Source organism: Cebus imitator, unplaced genomic scaffold (genome assembly GCF_001604975.1).
Source record: "Cebus imitator isolate Cc_AM_T3 unplaced genomic scaffold, Cebus_imitator-1.0 Scaffold119, whole genome shotgun sequence".
In the NCBI taxonomy this organism is placed as follows: domain Eukaryota; kingdom Metazoa; phylum Chordata; class Mammalia; order Primates; family Cebidae; genus Cebus; species Cebus imitator.
In genome coordinates, this window is record NW_016107434.1 from 5,441,946 (window position 1) to 5,465,088 (window position 23,143).

Here is a 23,143-nt window from a genome sequence, read left to right on the forward strand (position 1 = left end):
AAAAAAAAAAAAAAAAAAAAAAAGAAAACAGAGTAAAACAATGGACACTTAAATGCCAGGTTAAGGGGGTTGGACTTCAGCTAGTCAATAGTATGAATCTTTAAAGATACCAGAGCAAAAAGGCAGATAGGAGGATAAGGTTAAATGCATGAAGTAATGATTTAGAAAGATAACCATGGCCATGGTCATTATACAAGTGGATTTGAAAGTAAAAGAGGCCAGGTGTGGTGGCTCACGCCTGTAATCCCAGCACTTTGGGAAGCTGAGGCAGGCAGATCACCTGAGGTAGGGAGTTTGAGACCAGCCTGACCAACAAGGAGAAACCTCATCTCTACTGAAAATACAAAATTAGCCGGGCGTGGTGGTGCATGCCTGTAATCCCAGCTATTCGGGAGGCTGAGGCAGAAGAATCACTTGAACCCAGGAGGCAGAGGTTGCGGTGAGCCATGCACTCCAACATGGGCAACAAGAGTGAAACTCCGTCTCAAAAAAAAAAAAAAAAAAAAAGAGAGAGAGAATGAAATTAGAGGCAGAAAGTCAGATTACTGCAATAGTTCAAATAAGTATGCTCTTTCATTTCATGATATTTGCTATAATCAAATTTTAGGAAAAGTAGCTTAGGGAATGAAAGGTTGCACAGGGGCCCTGAGAAGTAATATTACATAGTACTACCCTAAAGCAGTAACAGGCAGCATACCAAAGAGTCTACAAAGAGGGAGTACAGGTTGATCACATTTCAGTGATGGATGGGGGCTTATACAATCTCTAGGGCTCATACCCGCTACTTCTTCCATCTGCTGTAGGGTCTTTTCCATCTCCTTTCGCACATCCTGTTGCTTCCTTCCAGCCTCCTCAACACTATGTGTCTCAAAATAGCAGTCTCGAAATGAATAGAGCTGATCCACTAGCTCCTAAAAAGTATGACAATGGAACCATTAAGTGGAGAGAGCACTGGACAGGGAAACTTGAAATTGGCTAGCCATACCAGCTCTTGGTCTAGAAATATCAATTCTCTTATCTCACCTAGGAATGGCACAATAGGCAGGTAGACAGGTTTACCAAAACGCCACAAATCATGAGGAAAAGCAGCCAGTACTCCAGGCCAGCTCTCATGGTCCCATCTTGTCCCATGCCAGTGTCTGTGCTATGATGACCGTTTTCTCTCCCTGCCCCAGCAGGGCTCCTAATATGACTAAGCACTTCACATACCACAGTCATGAGAAGGGAAACAGGCAACTTAAGATAAGCCAAAAATTAATAAGATCATTCTATATGGTTCTGGTCCTTAAAGAATAACACTTTGAAATGTATGCCTGAAGTTGGACTTCTTAACTAAAACCATTTTATCCCTGATTTTTAATACGCTGATATCTGAAAATACAACACAACCTTTGTGAATACGATAAACAGAGAGTCATTGTTTTACATCACAAACATACCCATTTGAACTTGGTGATTTTGGTATTTTTGCAGCATTTTGTTCTTTGAAATGCTTATTGTGGTTTTGTTTAGTTTGATTTTTTTGTCATCTTCTGGCTGTCTTGGATTTTTTACAAGTAAATATTCTCTTTCCTCCTAAATGCCTCCGAGTCTTCCTGTCATACCAGGCAAAGCTTCTGCACTGCAGGCCAAGCATCCTTAATCCAAAAATCTGAAATCCTTCAAAATCCGAAACTTTTTAGATGCTGACATGACACCACAAGTAGAAAATTCCACACCTGACAGTCAAAACACAGTCAAAACTTTGTTTCAGGCACAAAATTATTTTAAAAACTGTGTCAGATTACCTTCAGCCTATTTGTATAAAGTCTAAATGAAACAATTTTTTTTTCCTTTCTTAAAAGACAGGGTCTTGTCAGGTTGTCCAGGCTGGTCTCAAACTCCTGATTTCAAGCAAATCCTCCCACCTCAGGCTCCCAAAGTGCTGGTACTACAGGCATTAGCCACCAAGTTTCATATTTCATAACTCAGGTCCCATTCCTGAGTTATCTCATTATGTACATGCAGATATTCCAAAATTTTTAGAAATCCAAAATCCAAAAAACCTCTAGTCCTAGGCATTTCAGATAAGAGATACTCACCCTATTCTTTCCTGAAACTAGATAGCAGCCGAAATATATAATCAATTCCCATCGAGTCTAATCAACTATCTTCGTGACACATCCTGAATTCATCCACCTGTCTCTATCTCACTATGACCATTTCTGGATTACATCAGCTTCATTACTTGCCTGGACTGCAAGAGCTTCTTAACCAGTCACCTTGTTTCTGCACTCTCCCATTCTCCTCACTCCTCACATAAAAAAATGTACATCATATCACAAACCTTCAGATAGTTTCCCATCACAGACAGAATAAAATCCAAATCTTTATCATGGCCTAGAAGACTATATGAGCTGACCTACCACCACCCATCCTGACACTAACTTCACTTCTCATCACTCTCTCTCCTACAATACTCAAGCCACAGTGGCCTTCATGCAGTTTCTCAAACCCATCAAGCTCAGCCCACCTGGGAGCCTTCACGCATGCTTTTCCTTATGCCTGGACACTTTCTCCAGATCTCTGCATGACTTATTCCTCATCAACATTTACATCTTAGCTCAAATATCAACTCTCAGAAAGGTTTTTCCTAATTACTCAACCTAAATGAATCCCTTTCTTCTCTCCTCTACTGTTAAATCATACTCGTTTTTCTTCATACTTACCATTTAAAATCATGTGCCCTATCATTGTCTATTGTCTGCCTCCACCACTGAAATGTAAGCTCCATGATGGAAAGACCTTTAATCTGTTTTGTTTCGAGCTACGCTTGAGCACCAGAACAGGGCTTGGGACATGCTAGACTCTCATTCAATATACTTGATTGAATTAGCTAATTATCCCTGTTCTAACAAATATATATGTGCTATATTTAATTTAAAATCCTACCCAGAATGAAGAGAACAGACTAGCACTCTCTGCAGTAATGCTTTTCACACTTTATTGTATTACATCCAGGACTCAGCCTGCAGAGACTCTGATTTTAACAGTTTAGCAGAACTCAAAATTCTGCATTTTTAACAGGCACCCCAGATGATTGTAATGAAAACTGTCTGTAAAAGACACTTTGAGAAATATCTTTTTATACATTCCTTTTACACCAAAATGTCTATAACAATAAAATAAAAGCTTACCATCATTTCCATGAACAGGAACACCACTATCTAATCCTTTTCCTCTTCTCTCCTCATTCTATTCCTGCACCTACCCCACACCAAGATAACCTAAGTATCCTTTCCAAAGCTGCTTAGGACATTTACCACAAATGAACCTAGGAAAAGGCAATTCTCATAAAAAATAACAACCAGTTTCTTTTTGTCCTGCAATCAACATGGCTGCAAATTAAGGGTTTTAGAGAGGGGCTTATTGATTGGTTTTAGTTGTTAAAGCAAATATTCAAGAAATTGTTTGGTTTTGTTGTTTGGTTTTGTTTTCCCCTGGACCAAACATTTGTAGAAACTTATATTCTTATGGCAAAATCAATACATGTAAGTTGTTAAAATTCAAATAGATACATATAAAAAACTGAAAGTAAAAAACTCCCCCAAACAACCTCAGTGATAACCACTGATTTGTATACCTTTTCAGACTATTTTCTGTACAGATACAAACATATATACACAAATAATGTTTATAATATAGAACCAGAATTGAGAATCTCTGATTTCAGCCAGTCACAATTAGGGGAAAAAACGAAGTTAATCCAAATCAGTTGGAACACTCTAAAAAGTGTTAGTATTTTAATATACTCAAGAAACAAATTTCATCAATATTTAAATTTTTGCGCTTGGGCAAGTTACAAGCCTGTCATAGTTCTAATATTTAAATCACAGGCTGTCTTAGAACGAAGAACTGAGTTCCTGAGGTTTAAGGAAAATCTTGGGTCCTTAAAGGCAAAGAGCCAAGCAACTAGTTAGCGCCTCGCTACCGAGTCCAAAAGACTAGTCTTACTCAGAAGCACAGTCACCTGTGGACTACATGGAATCTGGCAACCTCTGCATCAGACCCCAAAGTGGGATTACACATGTTGAAAATCAAAACTGAAGTCCTAAGAAGAGCAACCGGGATACTTGCGGTGCAGGTTATTAGTGTGATTGTTGCCAAATTCAAAGCGGAAAGGTGTTAAAAGGCTTTTGTAGGGATCAAAACAACATGTGATAATAGTTCATGCAGATCTGCCATACACATGTATATGCTATTCGCTATGGATGAATCAAGAAAACAACGTCCTCTCTAAAAATACACACGAATAGTTAGGAGCAACAAGTCCTCTTTCACACAGGACTGAAATTAACCGCAGTCAGGTCGGCAGTAGGAGGTCCCAGCACACTAGGAGGCTCCCTGGCTGGCTGAGGCTGCACCTTGGAGGGTTGTTATAGTAACCGCACAGACGCATGCAGCTTCGCCTATGTGCCAGGGAATTCGCGGACACTACGTAAACTGGACTCCCTGCTTCTTTTGGAATAACAAAAGCACACACAGATTTTAATCTACGGCCTCACCTGCAATTTCTGCAAGATCGGCTTGACTTCTTCTTCTTCATCAGCCATCATCTCCCAGCCACTCTACGCTTCTCCGCCCCCAACTTTATAACCACAGAGACGCACGCCCTCTCCCACCGCGGGACCACAGCGACATCTGACGCTCTGGAGGCTTATCTGCACCTGAAGGGCTCTGCTTGAAACCAACTTAACCCATGTCGTAGAGCACAGAGATGCCCTACAATCACTTTTGAGTTCATAAGCTTGTTTCTTTCCCAGATCCTGGAAACAAAATGTTCTCAACTTAATTACTATATTCTTGTTTCATATTTTCCTACTTACTTATACCAAGATTATAATACTCCATAAAGAAGAGAGGTTAAGAAGTGCACACCTGTGTTTGAAATTTTGAAAGCCATGTACAATGGCTACTTTATTGAATCTTTCCCAAACTTTGCAATAATTTCCTATGTATGATTAACTTTATCATTTTAATGCACTATCCTAATAAATACTACACTTGGGATTGCTCATAAAACCATCATTTGTACACTAATAATGCCTCCATATTGTTAGACAACATCCAGAAGTATACATAAGAAATGATGACTGTCTCTACAGAGGGAAACAGAAACAGCGGAGCTGTAGGTAGGCAAAGAAAATTTTTACTGCCTGCCCTTTTGAATTTTCTTGCCATCTATATGCATCACCTATTCAAATATAAACAATTTTTAAATAAATTATTTGCTTTTACACAGTCTCTGGAAAGAGACACAAGACACTGGCAACACTATTGTTTACAAAGAGGAGTGGCTGGAGCAAAAATGAGTGACTAGAGACTGCGGTAGACTTTTCACTCTATGGCTTTTTTGTAACTTTCAAGTTTGTCCCTTGTGAATATATCTTTTAAAGTGTCATGTAATATTCCTGACAGTTTCACTTTACTTTTTTAGTTTTAATTACAGCTTCAAGCTGATTCTGTGAACCTAACAAAGAAGCAAAACTTTCAAGGCAGAAATCATGAATGCACATAAAATCTTTTCCTCAAATCATTTTCCAACATAGTTTGTATTGTAACCTATGAAATCTATGTCATTAGCTGTAAAATGAGGGATGTTTTAAAACTTACAATTTGAAATTTTTCATCCTCTTTCTCAGACAATTTAACTTTGGTGCACACTAAGCTGGGCCCAGTGGCTCATGCCTGTAATCCCAGCACTTTGGGAGGCCAAGGTGGGCAGACCACTTGAAGTCAGGAGTTCAAGACCAACCTGGTCAATGTGGTGAAATTCCATCTCTACTATATATACAAAAATTATCCAGGTGTGGTGGCATGCACCTGTAATCCCAACTACTTAGGAGGCCAAGGCAGGAGAACCACTCGAACCCAGAAAGGAGGCAGAGGTTGCAGTGAGTCAAGGTGCGCCACTGCACTCCAGCCTGGGTGACGCAAGACTGTCACAAAAAAAGCAGTAACAAATAACTTTGGTGCACACTATGAATAATTTTTAGGAGATTTTATACTCTATATTCCCAGTGAAGGAAACTACTTTTCAATTATGTAAAACAGGGATATTTAATTGCCTTTCTACAATGACTAAATTAAAATATCTTGAAATGATTTCAGTATAATTTTTATTACTAAAAAACAATGGGATTTGGCATTTAGGGTAATTCCATTGTTAACACATCCTAAACCAGTAAGAATCAATCATAAAATTTAAGAGTTAGAAAAGGCCATAGGATAACTTAATTCAATCCTTCATTTTACAGATACAAAGTCCAAGAAAGTTTAAACTCAGTAGAAAAAACCATAACCAGAGCCCAGATGTTCTCTCTCCCCAGCCAGTATGTTTTTAAGTCTTTCCTGTAACAGGACATAAAGTTACTGAGAATGTCCCAGCAAACACAAGAACAGAAAACCAAACACCACGTTTTCACTCATAAGTGGGAGTTGAACAATGAGAACACATGGACACAGGGAGGGGAACATTATACACTGGGGTCTGTTGGTGGGTGGGAGGGTAGAGGTGAGATAGCATTAGGAGAAATACCTAATGTAGATGACGGGGTGATGGATGCAGCAAATGGCCATGGCATGTGTATAACTATGTAACAATCCTGCACATTCTGCATATGTACCCCAGAACTTAAAGTATAATTTAAAAAAACAAAAAAACACTGGAAGCCTAAATCAAGATCTAATAAACATGGTTACCTGAAGGATGAGAAGAATGGAATAAAGGGATGAGAAAGCAAAAAACAAGTTACTGAGAATGTCCTGCAAATTTTATTATGGCTCTACATTTTAAACAAATGCATCAACATAATTTCCATAATAATAGTCAGAAATGCTCACTACTTAATAAAGGAAACAAGAAATAATCTTTTAAATTATTTTAATACAGTCTCTTGAGAGCAGTAACACGTTGGTAAACTTTCGGCAGAAGTGCATTCCTAAATAAGTAAACCCAAGGCAACAGTTGACAAAAAGGTAAAGAAAGAAGTAGCTTTATTTTAAAATAGCGTCCTTTGGTATCTCTGGGGGACTGCTTCCAGGAACCCTCATGGATACCAAAATCCTTGGACGCTCATGTCGCTTTTATAAAATGGCATCGTATTTGCATATAACCTACAGACTCTCCCAAATACTTTAAATCACCTCTAAATTATTGATAATACCTACTATGTAAATGCTATCAAATAGTTCTTTTACAGTATTGGTTTTTAATTTGTATTTTTTATGTTAATTATTTTTTTTTCTTGAATATTTTTGATAGATGGTTGTCTAAATTTGCAGATGCAGAACATGTGGACAGAGGGCCAACCATAAACGCCAAAAAAATCAACTTTAAAAAATAACTTTAGCAATGTGAGTTATTCTTAAATACAAATGGGGACTGAACATACATGTATCAAATTGTACTCTCATACACTGACATAAGCATACCTCCAAACAAGTTAATATAAAGGTAAATACATAAATATAAACAAATAAATACACATACACAAATAACAAGCCACATAGCACCCACCATTTTCCAAGACCAAAATTTTCATACAAACATACTGGCAAATACAGCAAAATAACACTGGAAATTAATATGCTTACATATATAGACATGTATAAACACCAGAATTCAAAGTGACATGTAGCATATAACACAGGTACTTAAGGCATAAACAACACAGCTCAATCAGAAACAGCCCATAAAGAAACAGTTATCCATTGAAACAAATGCTATTGTAACCTTCTCACTAGGGATGAAAATTCAGCAGTTCACAATGGAATTGAGATTAATAAAATGCTCATGCTTTAAATAATAGAAACAAAGAAACCAGACTCTAAACCACTCCCCACTGATGAGTTGGTTATGTTGATAATGTGAAGACAACTTCAGAGACTTAAAAGCACAGGGAGGCTTCGGGAGTCCTATCTAGAAAAAGGATTTGCTAAATGAAATCACTGAAGGTGAACATAGAAACATTCTGTAAAGTTGGCTAAATTACCTTTAACTTTTTTTTTTTTAGAAATAGGGTCTCATTCTGTTGCTTAAGCTGGAGTGCAGTGGCATGATCTTAGATCACTATAGCCTTAGACTCCTGGGCTCAAGTGATCCTCCCAGCCTCAGCCCCGTAAGCAGCTGGGGTCACAGGTGTGTGAAACCATAACTGGATCAAATTCTTTTTACTTTGAAGGCCCTGCTAGAAACTTGCTGGTGCTCTAATTCACGACTTGGAGAGGCAAAACTAAAAAAGCTGTTGCTGGGTTCAGGTGCTGTGGGAGAACCTACAAAAAATGGTCTGAACTGAAAATCTCCATCTCCATCTCCCCGATTTCGAACAGGTGATCTATCCAAAGGAAACTTGGAGTTGTTACCTAGGGGGAACAAAGGGGAAAAACATAAGCATCTATTTCCTCATAGATCTTCAGGAACAAAATGACAAAAGGTATTCAATAAAAATTTTAAGAGCTCAATGCCTACGAGATGGATAAAATACAGACCTAATATTGGATAAGAAAAAGACAGTAATATTCCCTACTCTATCTTCTGACTATAGCATATACTGTGACTCAATTTCTAATGGTAGCATGATCTATCAATTAAAAGTAATTTGACACAATTAAACGTGCTTCTAATACAGCTAGAATTTACAGTATCATAATTTTATTCATTTGTCATCTATATAATTTACTTCACAGGAATCATCAAATATGTATGAATATACATTTTTTTCTCCAATATTTGTCTTAGAAAAAAACAGACATATAAAATCTTTTGCCCCAGGTTACTTAATATTTTTTAAAAAAAAACATTGCAATAAACATTCTAGAAAAAATATAACTATGAAATACTAGCATATACCATGATCCAATACCAATTAGCACAGGCTTAAGACAAAGCAGATTATAGATCTGATTAAATGAACATTTAACTACTTCTACTGAACCCTTCCTTGGCTTTTACAGGTGTTAAAGGATCAAGCAACTAAAGGAAAATGCTGACTATATATCCTTCAAGCTAACAGTGGTAGCAGGAGATAAAAAGATTAAGTGTGTACAAAAAGAGGAATGGGAAAGAACTGTTGACTATAAAAAAAAAAAAAAGACAAATGTGGACAGTGGCAGGAAAAAAAATAAGTATATCTATAATGCCCACTTACAGTAACACTCTGACTAAATTACATTATATAAGTAACTGAAAGTTAAGCAGAAACTTAGGTTTTTTCTTTTATCTGATACTGCTCATTATCTCATATCTGTTCCCTCTTTTTAAGAGACAGCGTCTCACTATATTTCCCAGGCCGGTCTTGAACTCCTGGGCTTAAGTGATTCTCCAACCCCAATCTCCCAAGTGCTAGGCCATACCTGACCACCTCATACCTTTTCTAAAACATCATCTCCTCCCCTACTAAACCTTTTTCCTCAGGCTATAGTAAATATCCAAAAATGAGTATTAGGAAAATCCAGCACAAGAAGCTTTACTTTTTTGTATGCCAAAAACAATTTCCATTAATAGCATTGCAAAAATCTATCAGATTCTGTTGCAAAGAACAGACCTCAGGAAAAAAAAAAAAAAAGAACAGAACTCAGGAAGAAATGAGATTTATTCCATCTGCAAGGCACCTAATAAGCAGAAAAGAGATGGTGGCATCATGCTAGATTGTGAACTTCCAGAAAGAAGAAATCCTATTTGGATAATCTTTATATCCTCATTGGTTACGATCATACCTAACAACCTGGTGCATGAAACATATTTGCTAAATATTTGATAAATGGAAAAAATCAATAAACAAAAGAACAAAACAACCAAACTGACAATAACTTAAGAACTGTACAATCGGTATTGGCAGGTGAAAAAATTTGAAACATGGTCTTCTCACAGCATAGCAAATGGTTAAGAGTATAGGCTCTGGGCCAGGCATGGTGGCTCATGCCTGCAATCTCAGCACTTTGGGAGGCCAAGGTGGGCGGATCACCTAATGTCACGAATTCAAGACCAGCCTGACCAACACGGAAAAATCCCGTCTCTACTAAGAATACAAAATTAGCCGGGCGTGGTAGCATGTGTCTATAATCCCAGCTACTCGGGAGGCTGAGGCAGGAGAATCGCTTGAACCCAGGAGGTGGAGGTTGCGGTGAGCCGAGATCATGCCATTGCACTCCAGCCTGGGCAACAAGAGGGAAACTTCGTCTCAAAAAAAAAAAAAAAAAAGGAAGTAAAAGAAATTAGAGGCAGAAAGTCAGATTAATGCAACAGTTCAAATAAGTATGCTATTTCATTTCATGCCATTTGCCATAATCAAATTTTGGGAAACAAGCTTAGGGAATGAAAGAGTGTACATGGGCCCTGAGAAGTAATATTATGTTGTACTGTCCTATAGCATTCAGTGGAGACTATAAGAGTCTTGAGTTGTGGTAGGTTATGAATTCTTCACCCATGTTTCAACCTGTACATCATCACTTTTATCTACTGTATTTTCTTACATTTAAATTAAAGCTTTAATTTGAGCAGAGTTAATCTCTGCAAAATGAAAGCTTGCAAAAATTCCTACATTAAATTAAAGGCCACATAGTTGTAGTAATATTAGCTGCCATTACTGATTCCTAAGTGCTAGGGTGTGTTTTATATAAATTCATACAATTTACAAAACTTTATGAGGTAAGTATTAGTCTCCCTCTTTCATACAGATGAGAAGGCACAGAAAGTTAAGTAATTTGGTCAATATCCCTACCCTATTTTCAGAGCCTATACTCTTTTTTTCTTTTTTTTGAGGTGGAGTTTAGCTTGGAAGTGGGCAGAACAGTATAAAAAATCATTGATTTAAAGAATAGATACTAGATATCACATGTCCTTTCTTACCTAATGGGAAGCCAAAAACACCAGACTGTGCAATCATGGATGGTTCAAGGGTGCCTTCATGGTTAGCAATAGTGATGTTTCGTAGCCTAAGGCTATCATAGAGGCCTTGGAGCTTTTGATACTGACGATTGCGCTCCATAAGCTTCTCAGAGATGTCACTGAACTTTTTTTTGTATTCTTCTAGCACTTTCTTCATGGAGGTGACCTCCCCTTTCATAGAGGTCAATTCTACATCCTTGCTTTGTATTTGCTGAGTATATATCTTCTCCATCTGTTTCAGATGGCCCTCAGCCTTGCTGAAATTGTATTCTTGATAGAGACGTTCCTGATGTACCTGGTTCCAAAAAAGAAAGGATTTTTAAGGTATTGGGTTCCAAGTTATATACTATAAAATATTACACAAACAAACACGAAAGGAAATATAAAGATGCTTATACGGGGATGTTATTTTAACATTTAGAACCCACTTAAAGAAGCAATCATTATATATAATGAGGTAATTATAGAAAACAGTAAGTTATGTTACTAAACGCATAGAAAAAACGTCTGGAAGAATACTCTCAAACCACTAACATTATACCACCAAAAGAACTGAGTTTTTGTCTTAATACATGACATGTTTTTCAAAGATTTTTAAGAAATATGATCCCATTTTTCAAGACCATGAAGAACAGACTCTAAAACAATTATTATTGTCTCCTGGTACGTACACCCTTGTGTAACTCCCTGTCCCCTTGCATGTGGGCAGGACCTGTGACTAGAATACTACAAACAATGTAACAGATTGTCACTTCATGGGTTTACAACCTAAGACCATAAGGTCTTACTAGGAGACACACTCCCTTGCTGGCTTTGAGGAAGAAAGCAGCTATGGCAGGAAGGTTCAAGAGGCAAGTAACTAAGAACAGCTTCTGGCCAATAACCAGCAAAAAAACTGAGGACCCAATGAATCTAGACAGACCTTACACTTTTCACAAAAATAAACTAAAAATAGTTCACAGACTTAAATATAAAATGCAAAACTATGAAACTCCCAGAAACTAATAATAGGGGAAAATCCAGGTGACCTTGGATTTGGCAACGACTTTTAAAATACACCAAAGGTATAAACCATCAAAGAGAAAATTGATAAGCAGGATTTCATTAAAGATAAAAATCTCTGCTCTGTGAAAGGCCCTGTGAGAGAATGAAAAGACAAGCTACAGATCAGGAGAGTATATTTGCAGAAGATAGATCTGATAAAGGACTGTTACCCAAAATATACAAAGAACACTTAAAACTCAATGATAAGAAAACAATTTAAAAATAGACCAAAAACTTCACATACACCTCACCAAAAAAACATACACAAATGGCTGAGCACGGTGGCTCACACTTGTAATCCCGGCAATTTGGAAGGTCAAGGCAGGCAGATCACCTGAGGTCAGGAGCGCAAGACCAGCCTGACCAACGTGGTGAAATCCCATCTCCCCTAAAAATACAAAATTAGCCGGGCATAGTGGTGCGTGACTTTAATCCCAGCTACTCGGGAGGCTGAGGCAGAAGAATCACTTGAACCCGGGCAGTGTAGGTTGCAGTGAGTAGAGTTCGCGCTGTTGCACTCCAGCCTGGGCAACAAGAATGAAACTTCATCTCAAACAAACAACAACAAAAAAATATGTGTGTGCGTGTGTGTGCGTGTGTGTGTGTGTATTTTTATGTGTATATATATACATACACACACAAATGGCAAAAAAGCATATCAAAAGATGAGCTACATCACATGTCATCAGAGAAATGCAAACTAAAAAGACATACCACTATACACCTATTAAAATGGCCAAGATCCAGAACATGCACAATACCAAATTCTGGCAAGGACGTGGAATTCTCACTCATTGCTGCTGGCAATGTAAATTGGTACAGCCATTTTGGAAGACAATTTGGCAGTTGCTTACAAAAGTAAACATACTCTTACCTTATAAGCCAGCAAACACACTATTTGGTATTTAACCAAAGGAGTTGAAAAATACAGGAGCATGTAAGAGAAATAACTTACCCAGAAATATATCATAAAAAGTTACCTGACAGATGACAAACATCCTTAAGAAGTATAACTTTATATGTGGCCGGGCACAGTGGTTCACACCTGTAATCCCAGCACTTTGGGAGGCTGAGGTACACAGATCACGAGGAGGTCAGGAGTTTGAGACTAGCCTGACCAATATGGTGAAAACTCGTCTCTACTAAAAATACAAAAATTAGCTGGGCATGATGGCACCTGCCTGTAATCCCACCTACTCAGGAGGCTGAGGCAGGAGAATTGCCTGAACCCAGGAGGCGGAAGTTGCAGTGAGCCGGGATCGTGCCACTGCACTCCAGCTTGTGCGAGAGAAAGACTCTGTCTCAAAAAAAAGTGTAAGTATATATGTAAAATATAACAATATATTCGAGGACATGCTTAAAGTTATCCACAAGGAGGTCTTTCTAAGGAAATGCCAAAAGTAGAAATCATAAAGGGAAAAAGTTAAGGATGTGTATTTGATGAATGCTCATAGCATTTTAATAACTTAGAAATAAACTATGATACAATATAACCATTAAAACATGATTACAGAATAGTTAACTGAAAAATATTTAATAAAATATTCATACCAAGTGGGGCACAGGTTACTCAAGAGGCTGAGGTGGGAGAATGGCTTAAATCCAGGAGTTAGAGGCTAGACTGGGCAACACAAGAAAATCCCATCTCAAAAAAAAAAAGGAAAAATTCATACCAGATATATTATATTGTTAACTCTAACAATGAAACAGTATGTATGGTATGATCTTACTTTTGTATAGAAGAGTGTGAGAGTGTATAAGTGTGTGTGTATGTGTGTGCAATATCAACAACAGTTATCTCCAAGTGATGGAATTATGAGTGCTTTAATTTTCTTCCTTTTGATTCTCAACAATAAACATTATTGCTTTAAGAGAGTTTCCCATATACTCATAAAAAATAAATATAAAATAATCAAGAAAAGACACTAGAAACTCCCACGAATGCCTTAAATTATACTCTCAAGAGAAACTAGACTAAGCACTAACCTGGTATGTCCAGAAGGCCAGTGCTCGGGAGCTAATGTCCAACACGATCTCTGGTCGCAGTCCTGCCAATACCATAGCTTTATATTCCTCTGACGGACTGAGTTCTGTGCGGACAATATCTAGCTTTCCAGAAAGGGTACTGTTGCAGGCAGGACAGATAGCTGGTGAGCGACTAAACTCACCACTGCCATGCTGATCACAGAAGATGTGAGAACAGGCAGTGACCCATGCATAGCCAGAGAGTTTGATGCGACACTTTCGATAATTACAAAGCAGCATATCTTCACACAAAGACATAATAGGATAGTGAGGTCTCCAGAAGCTAAAGAGAGTCCTAATAAGTGGTAAATAAAAAGGCTGAGTAAGTTAAATTGCAATGAAAATAAATAACAAGTAAAAAATAAATATAACATGTATGCTTTTATTATGATAAAACAGTACACATTTTATTATATTCATTTTATTTATTATAATTGATACATTGATTTGTTACTCAACAATATTAATTGTGCTTCTCATTTGTCCTGTTTTCTAAAAATATTTTAAGGATAAAGACACAGGTGGTTACAAATCTTACCAAAGTCAAAAATAATATATATGTGGGTCAGGCCCAGTGGCTCACACCTGTAATCCCAGCACTCTGGGAGGCTGAGACAGGCAGGTCCCTTTAGGTCCAGCCTGGCCAACATGGTGAAACCCAGTTTCTATTAAAAATACAAAAATTGCCAGGTGCGGTGGCTCACACCTGTAATCCCAGCACTTTGGGGGGCCGAGGCGGGTGGATCATTTTGACATCAGGAGTTTGAGACCAGTCCAACCATCATGGTGAAACCCCATCTCTACTAAAAAAATACAAAAAAATTAGCCTTGCATAGTGGTGCATGCCTGTAGTCCCAGCTACTAACGAGGCTGAGGCAGGAGAATCTCTGGAACCCGGGAGGTGAGGGTTGCAGTGAGCCAAGATCGCACTACTACACTCCAGGCTGGGCCACCGAGCAAGAATGTCTAAAAAAAAAAAAAAAAAAATAGCCCAGGTGTGGTGGCGTGAGCCTATAGTCGCTACTCTGGAGGCTGAGGCAGGAGAATCGCTTGAACCCAGGAGGCAAGGGTTGTGGTGAGCCAAGATCGTGCCATTGCACTCCAGCCTGGGCGACAGAGACTGTCTTAAAAAAAAAAAAAAAAATTCACCTATTAATATAAATACTGCACTCTTCAATGCTATGCTTCTATTAAAAACATTTTTTTAAGTGCAACAATATTCTGGACATGCCAAAATAAGCCATAAAATGAGTGACACATCGATTATACACCAAGAGTAAACGTTCACATTTATCAACTGATAAATTCTGTCAAGAATGTTGCTTTGGGCCAGGCGTGGTGGTTCACGCTTGTAATACCAGCACTTTGAGAGGCTTGGGTGGGCGGATCACCAGAGTTCGTGACCAGAATGGCCAGCAAGGTGAAACCCCATCTCTATTACAAATAACAAAAATTAGCCAGGGTGGTGGTGGGCTCCTGGAATCTCAACTAGTAGGGAGGCCGAGGCAGGAGAATCGCTTGAACCCGGGAGTCAGCGGCTGCAGTGAGCCAAGATCGTGCCACTGCACTCCAGCCTGGGGCTCTGTCTCAAAAAAAAAAAAAAAAAAAAAAGGCACTTTGGGTCCTCTGGGTCAACAGGAACACCCGGACACCTTTATCCCAATAGCCCAGCTGAGTGAGTTTCCTCAGATATGTCACCTGGCAGCCACAGTTAAGAAGCCTGTTTTACGTCCGGCGGGTAGTGGGCACAGAGGAAGCACAGGAGCTGGGAAGCTTTGAAGCTAAGCCCTCTCTCAGGCAGGAGAGGTGCAGCTAATTCCGAATCTTCCACCAGATTCGGGAGTAAGTGCCAATCTAATGGCTGTACGAGATGCGTGAGGGCAAGTTTTAGAGAAACAGACCCACAGAAATTACACTCTGAAATTTTCAGCCAGCTTTCTGTGCTTAATAGAGAAAATAACCATAATAATAACAAACGATACTTAATCTGAGACTGAAAGAAAAACCGCGGAAAAACTCCATTACCTCCGCAGCGCCACAAGCGAAGATTCCAGGATTCTCTGCACTGGAGGGCGTCAGGGAACTACGCCAGAGCACGCAAGCGCGGGGTTGCCCCGAAGCATCCTGGGACCTGCCAGGCTGTGGGGAGTTGCGGAGGACCGCTCGGGCTTTCTAAAAATCACAAGTTCCCAGAAACGGTGTGACAGCTCTAATTGAACATCTGGCACCTCCATGTATCCCAAAACCTAAAATGCAATAATTAATAAATAAATAAATAATAAAAACAATACCATAGTGAACGTTCTGTACGTGTCTCCTTCAGTACACATCCCAAGAATTCGTTTAGAAGATAACACCCAGAGACTAAGTTAGTATATAAGCAAATATTTTTTTGGTATCTCTTCTGGGATAGGCCTTAGGGAAATGAAGGTATCCTGATTTCATGGAGCTTACAATCTACCAAAGGATCTAAGAATGACAGAAGAAAATGAAAATATCATTTTATTCTTTCCTTTGCCACCTCTTACATTTTTGCAAATTGATTCTATAAAGCCATTTCTGGTGAGAAAAGTCCATCTTTAACTTGAAGAATTATCTACCTTCATACTGCAAAGAAAAGTATGTGTATATATACATATATATATTTAAATTTTTTATTTTATTTATTTTTTTGAGATGGAGTATCTCACTTTGTCACCCAGGCTGGAGTGCAGTGGCTCACTGCAACCTCCTCCCCTTCCCAGTTTCAAAAGATTCTCTTGCCTCAGCTTCCTGAGTAGCTGGGACTACAGGTACGCACCACCATGCCCGGCTAATTTTTGTATTTTTAATAGAGACAGGGTTTTACCATGTTAGCCAAGCTGGTGGCAAACTCGTGTCTTCAGATGATTCGCCCACCTTGGCCTCCTAAAGTGCTGAGATTACAGGTGTGAGCCACCGCACCCTGCCAAAAAGTGTATTTTTAAAACTGCCCGGACATGTGTGTGAACAACCGCTCTAGAAAACTGAGTAAACCATTTAAAATTTAACCATGAATGACTTTAGAGTATAATGTTTCAGTAACTCCCAGAATCAACTGACCACAGCTTTCTTTAGTAGTGCTAGATGAGAGCTATCTAATTACTATACGCTCGTGTTCTGAAACTAGGCTGCTTCTTTTAGTTTTTTAATCACAGGTACATTTTCTTAATCTAGAATCACCACCTGTTTAGTAATTGTTTGACTCCGCAAAATTCAGAAGGCACTAACGGACAGCCAGCCCATCCACATGGTGCCCTGAGTGAAGATAAGACATTTTTTATATATGATGGATCAAAATCCCACTGCCTAAGGCTCCAAGCAGTGAGAGGAACAGCCATCAAAGTTTACCTCCAACCACATTAACTTAAGACAAGACAAGTTTATACAAAATAAAGACATCCCAACCTGGGCAACATGGCAAAACCCCATCTCTACAAAAAATACAAAAAATTAGCCAGGCATAGTAGGCTGTGGTCCCATCTACTGGGGAGCCTTAGGTGAGAGAATTATCTGAGCCTGGGAAGCTGGGGCTGCAGTGAGCCTTGATTATGACACTGCACTCCAGCCTGAGCAATGGAGTGAGTCCCTGTCTCAAAAAAAAAAAAAAAACAAAAAACCAGGCCGGGCACAGTGGCTCACACCTGTAATCCCAGCACTTTGGGAGGCTGAAGTGGGCAGATGAGGTCAGGAGTTCAAGACCAGCCTGATCAACATGGCAAAACTCAGTCTCTATATTAAAAAAAAAAAAAATTTTTTTAACTAATAATGAAGACATCAAAGGACTCTTATAAGATAGAAATCATTACATCTAAGTAAGAACTAGAAAGAATCATTAAGGATCGACTGATCCAGCAAGGGAAAATCACAAACTAGATAACAAGTTAGTACCAAAACCAAGATTAATCAACTAAAGAAAATGTTATTCTAACAATTATATAAAGATACACACTACAGTGCCTATGACTAACTCTAAAACTTAATTAAGTTTTGAGGGCCAGGGGTGAAGGTAATGAGGGGTAGTCTAATTAGCAGAAAGATATATAAGCAATAAAAACAAATAATTTTCTTTCTTTCTTTCTTTTTTTTTTTTTTGAGACAAAGTCTAGCTCTGTCACCCAGGCTGGAGTACAGTCACCCAGACTGATGCGATCTCAGCTCACTGCATCCTCTGCCTCCCGGCTTCCAGCGATTCTCCTGCCTCAACCTCCCAAGTAGCTGGGATTACAGGGGCACACCACCACATCCAGCCAATTTTTGTATTTTTGGTAGAGATGGGGTTTTACCATGTTAGCCAGGCTAATTCCTGACTTCAGGTGGGGATCTGCCCACCTCAGCCTCCCAAAATCCCATCACACCAGGCCAAAACAAAGAATATTTGTCAATCTATTATGCAGATGTCAGAAATTGCCAGGTAATACAGTATCTAAAATAAATATACACATGGATTCTGATGACAAAACAGTTAACACCAATTGAGCATTTACCTATATGCTTTATCCACACCTTAACTAATTTAATCTTCAAAATAACCATCCTGAGTCAAATGCTATTGCCATCTTCTAAAATATAAAACTAAGACACAGATATTAAGAAACTTGCCAATGTTGCATAACTGGTAAAGTGACAGAGCATAGGTTTGAACCCATACATAACCACTATACAATGCTACTTCTCAACATCTTTAATTTACCTTTTTTTTTTTTTTGGAGGCAGAATGTTGCTTTGTCACCCAGGCTGGAGTGCAGTATGTGATCTCTGCTCACTGCAACTTCCATCTCCTGGGTTCAGGAGATTCTCTTGCCTCAGCCTCCCAAGTAGCTGAGACTAAAAGTTGCATGCCACACCATGCCCGGCTTTTTGTATTTTTTTTTTAGGAGAGATGGGGTTTTACCATGCTGGCCAGTCTGATCTCGAACTCCTGAGCTCAGATAATCTGTCTGCCTCAGCCTCCCAAAGTGCTAGGATTACAGCATGAGCCACCATGCCTGGGATCAACTGACTTTTAAAAAATGCAATTTATAACACCTTAGCAGCTAGCTGTGAAATCATAAACCTGAATTTTCAGACTCACGTATGTCAAAGCTTCTCAATCGCAACCTAAGCCTTACCATAAAATGCAGTAATCATCTACTGTATATCCAGGATTTACAGCACCAAAGAGGTCCAGAATGGAACAGGGAGACTCAGATCTGGTTTTGGTCTCTTGAAATTTTACTTCTGTAAAAAACAAAAAAAGCTAAAAAATTATTTCAAGTTCTTCTGATATAACTTTGAGTTGTTTGTATTTCCTGTATTTCACCCTTGTATCTAATTCTCTGCTGAAAATGCAGGCACAGGTAAAGAATATAAGCTTGTCCTAAGTTACTTAAAATTACTTTTAATGTATTATACAATACATGAATACAATAAAATTAGAAAATAGAAGTTTATAATACAAGATTACTTGTAGAATCCAATTCTAGAGAAAATAACCCCTAGTATTTTAGCATATATATCCTTTTAGATTTCTTTTTTTTTTTTTTTTTTTTTNTTTTTTTTTGAGACAGAGTTTCACTCTTGTTACCCAGGCTGGAGTGCAATGGCGCGATCTCGGCTCACCGTAACCTCCGCCTCCTGGGTTCAGGCAATTCTCCTGCTTCAACCTCCTCAGTAGCTGGGATTACAGGCACATGCCACCATGCCCAGCTAATTTTTTGTATTTTTAGTAGAGACGGGGTTTCACCATGTTGACCAGGATGGTCTCGATCTGTTGGCCTCATGATCCACCCGCCTCGGCCTCCCAAAGTGCTGGGATTACAGGCTTGAGCCACCGCGCCCGGCCATCCTTTTAGATTTCTTAAGCAAACATATGCATATAAAAATATTTAAGCAGAAACATATTGCTCTATAATCTGTTTTTCATGTGTCATGAATATCATTCCATTTCAATAAACATAAACCTGTATCATAACTTTTAAGTGACTGTATAGTATTGCATTGTAGTCTTCACAAAATTGATTGAACCAACTCTGTTTTTCCCTTAATCTATGTATATAGATTGACAGAATAGTGATTAGTTGAAAACTGCCAGGCTAAATTGGTTATAGAATTATACCAGTTACCAGTGCTTTTTTTGTAGTGTTTGAACTTTTAGATTAAGGATTCCTGATTCTAGTTCTAACTCACGAAAGTGATTTTTTGGGGATATAGAGATATCACAAAAGATCAAAGCACAACAAAATATTAGTCTTAAATTGGTAATTTATTATGATTTTAGAACTACCTGGGATTGGCTGAGCATGGTGGCTCATGTAATCCCAGAATTTTGGGAGGCCAAAGCAGGCGGATCACCAGGTCAGGAGTTCGAACCCAGCCTGGCCACTATGATGAAGCCCCATGTCTATTAAAAATACAAAAATTAGCCAGGCATGGTGGCAAACGCCTGTAGTCCCAGCTACTCGAGAGGTTGAGGCAGAAGAATTGCTTGAACCCAGCAGGTTGAAGGTTGCAGTGAGCCGAGATCACACCACTGCACTCCAGCCTGGGCAACAGAGCGAGATTCCACCTCAAAAAACAAAAAACAAAACAAAACAAAAAGAATTACGTGGAATTACAGACTAAATCCCAGTAAAAATTTCAACAAGCAGAATTCAATTGCAGGTGTTTGCCCCTAGCTTTAGTCTGCTCAGAGCATGTGTTTAATCAGACTGATCAGCTGAAACACGGACTTAACATGCATTTCATCATGGCAAACTGTAAATGACTGGTGAAGGGCAAACCAGCACTGGCCCCTCATCCCCAAACAGGAAAATCCTCTTAAGGTTAGAACTGGGGATTTTTTTCAACTATCAAATTCCATCCACTAATAACACTGAGTCCCAAGTCTTGCTAGGTGATTAGAAATTCAAACGACGTAAAAAAATGAAGAGTTTGCTCTTACACTTACATCTGGCATCACATGAATCCAGCTTCTATCTAGAAACCAAGTTGAACCACGGGATCTATCAATTACCTAAGATCATCTCTGGAAAATTAAAAAAATAAATTAATTCACAAACGTTATGATTATATGACAACTTACACCAGCATGTTCTACACAACAAGTCACAAGAAATTTAGAGTAACTTTATTTGACTCTCCATTCAGTAATATAAATTATTGACTCATCTATTTAGAGAATGTCATCAAATGCCCAAGCTCAATATCAAATAGGGCAGGATCAGGAGTTCAAGGTTACAGTGAGCTATGATCATGACACTGTACTCCAGCCTAGGTAACAGAGTAATACCCTGTCTCAAAACAAAAATTAACAAACAAAAAAAAAAGAGTAGGACCTCTACACAAGCTTAATTTTGTATAAATTTACAAGTTTGAATAAAACTGCGCAATAGTCTAACCAACATCTGAAAGGCTATAAAAGTCAACAGCCTCATAGTAAGAAAACAGTTATGCGGCCGCGTGCAGTGGCTCACGCCTATAATCCTAGCACTTTGGGAGGCTGAGGTGGGTGGATCACCTGAGTCAAGAGTTCAAGACCAGCCTGGCCATCATGGTGAAACCCCATCTTTAAAAAATAAATAAAAAGAAAACAGTTATGCAAAAGGAGGGAATTCAGAACTTGTAAGATTCAGATAAATGAGGAAACACCCAAAATAGTTTTTTCAAAGCATGTTTCAATTTCATTTCAGCCAATGCTGTACTGTATTTAAACTTTACTCTTTGTAATCTTTTGTCAAAATAATCTGAAGAAAATCTTCCTTTTATACAAGAAAATCGAATTCATATCATTTGGAACCCAAGCCTGCAATGTAAGAAAGATGCTTTAATTTCTTTTTTTTTTTTTTTTTTTGAGACGGAGTTTCACTCATGTTACCCAGGCTGGAGTGCAATGGTGCGATCTCGGCTCACTGCAACCTCCGCCTCCTGGGTTCAGGCAATTCTCCTGCCCCAGCCTCCTGAATAGCTGGGATTACAGGCACGCACCACCATGCCCAGCTGATTTTTTGTATTTTTAATAGAGACGGGGTTTCACCATGTTGACCAGGATGGTCTCAATCTCTTGACCTCGTGATCCACCCGCCTTGGCCTCCCAAAGTGCTGGGATTACAGGCTTGAGCCACCGCGCCCGGCCCTTTAGGCTTTAATTTCATCTTCCAGCGTTTGAGTGTAATCTGAACTTTCAGGTCAAATACATACTAGTTACACAGTTTATCTTTGCAGCCAGCCTTCATACTATTCCCTACTCTTCACCTAATTACTAGCTAGAAAATTTTTTGTATTACTTGTAATGATCATCTAAAACTTGTTAACTAAAAATACTACAATTGTACTTTTATCATTATGTTCTTTTTCATGCAGCAACACGGAGATTTAAAAATCCATAACCTCAGCCGGGCATGGTGGTTCACGCCTGTAATCCAAGCACTCTGGAGGCCAAAGCAGGCAGATCACCTGAGGTCGGGAGTTCAAGACCAGCCTGACCAACATGGTGAAACTCCGTCTTAAAAAAAAAAAAAAAAAATTCCATAACCTCAGATCCAATATAGCCAGAAAGACAAGACTCAGAAATTAACATACCACCAAAAAAGTAGTAGAAAGCAAGTAAGGTTAAGAAGTAGCATTGGTCAAGGAAGGCTTCATGAAGCAAAAAAAGTGGGTCATGAGTGGACCTTAAACTTGCATGTCCAATAAGTACTACTTAGAGTTAAAAATTAAATTTCTCCATTACCCTAATCTCATTTCATTACTCAATAGCTATATTGGCAGTACAAACGTAGAACATTTCCATCCTAACAGAAGGCGCCATTGGACATCAGTGCCTTTAATGATGGGTCTAAAATAAGCTGACAGAAAGAAAACAATGGCTATCATTCTTTAGAAATCCTATCTGTCAAGCTGGGCGTGGTGGCTCACGCCTGTAATCCCAGCACTTTGGGAGGCCTAGGTGGGCAGACCATGAGGTCAAGAGATCAAGACCATCCTAGCCAACATTGTGAAACCACATTTCTACTAAAAACACAGAAATTAGCCCGGCCTGGTGGTGCGGCCTGTAGACCCAGCTACTCGGGAGGCTGAGGCAGAAGAATCACTTAAACCCGGGAGAGGCAGGGGTTACAGTGAGCCGAGACTGCACCATTGCACTACAGC

General features: G+C 38.9%; 2 protein-coding genes and 2 non-coding genes across 9 annotated transcripts in view; all 4 read right to left on the reverse strand.

The window, feature by feature from the left end:
* TTC5 (tetratricopeptide repeat domain 5) overlaps positions 1-4,660 on the reverse strand; it is an 18,344-nt gene extending 13,684 nt beyond the window's left edge. The window contains exons 1-2 of one of the 2 annotated variants that reach the window (XM_017539575.2): positions 4,545-4,660; positions 779-911 (exon numbers count right to left, since the gene is read on the reverse strand). In XM_017539575.2, coding sequence (XP_017395064.1) covers positions 779-911; positions 4,545-4,595 — 184 coding nt within the window. In that variant the 5' untranslated portion in view covers positions 4,596-4,660. The remainder of the gene's footprint in view (positions 1-778; positions 912-4,544) is intronic. The other variant, XM_017539576.2, reaches the window with a different exon arrangement.
* A 2,245-nt stretch (positions 4,661-6,905) lies between these two features.
* Positions 6,906-23,143, reverse strand: part of CCNB1IP1 (cyclin B1 interacting protein 1) — a 34,991-nt gene continuing 18,753 nt past the window's right edge. For 2 of the 5 annotated variants that reach the window (XM_017539578.2, XM_037742393.1), the window contains exons 3-7: positions 20,943-21,020; positions 19,126-19,234; positions 13,958-14,291; positions 10,889-11,222; positions 8,016-8,403 (exon numbers count right to left, since the gene is read on the reverse strand). In XM_017539578.2, coding sequence (XP_017395067.1) covers positions 8,201-8,403; positions 10,889-11,222; positions 13,958-14,254 — 834 coding nt within the window. In that variant the 5' untranslated portion in view covers positions 14,255-14,291; positions 19,126-19,234; positions 20,943-21,020 and the 3' untranslated portion in view covers positions 8,016-8,200. Of the gene's footprint in view, positions 8,404-10,888; positions 11,223-13,957; positions 14,292-16,021; positions 16,243-19,125; positions 19,235-20,942; positions 21,021-23,143 lie in introns of all 5 variants that reach the window. The other 3 variants (XM_017539580.2, XM_017539581.2, XM_037742392.1) reach the window with 3 other exon arrangements.
* On the reverse strand, positions 17,210-17,357 carry LOC119472831. The gene has a single exon (XR_005202008.1). It is a non-coding gene; the product is annotated as a small nucleolar RNA SNORA79 (small nucleolar RNA).
* Positions 20,675-20,751, reverse strand: LOC119472832. The gene has a single exon (XR_005202009.1). It is a non-coding gene; the product is annotated as a small nucleolar RNA SNORD126 (small nucleolar RNA).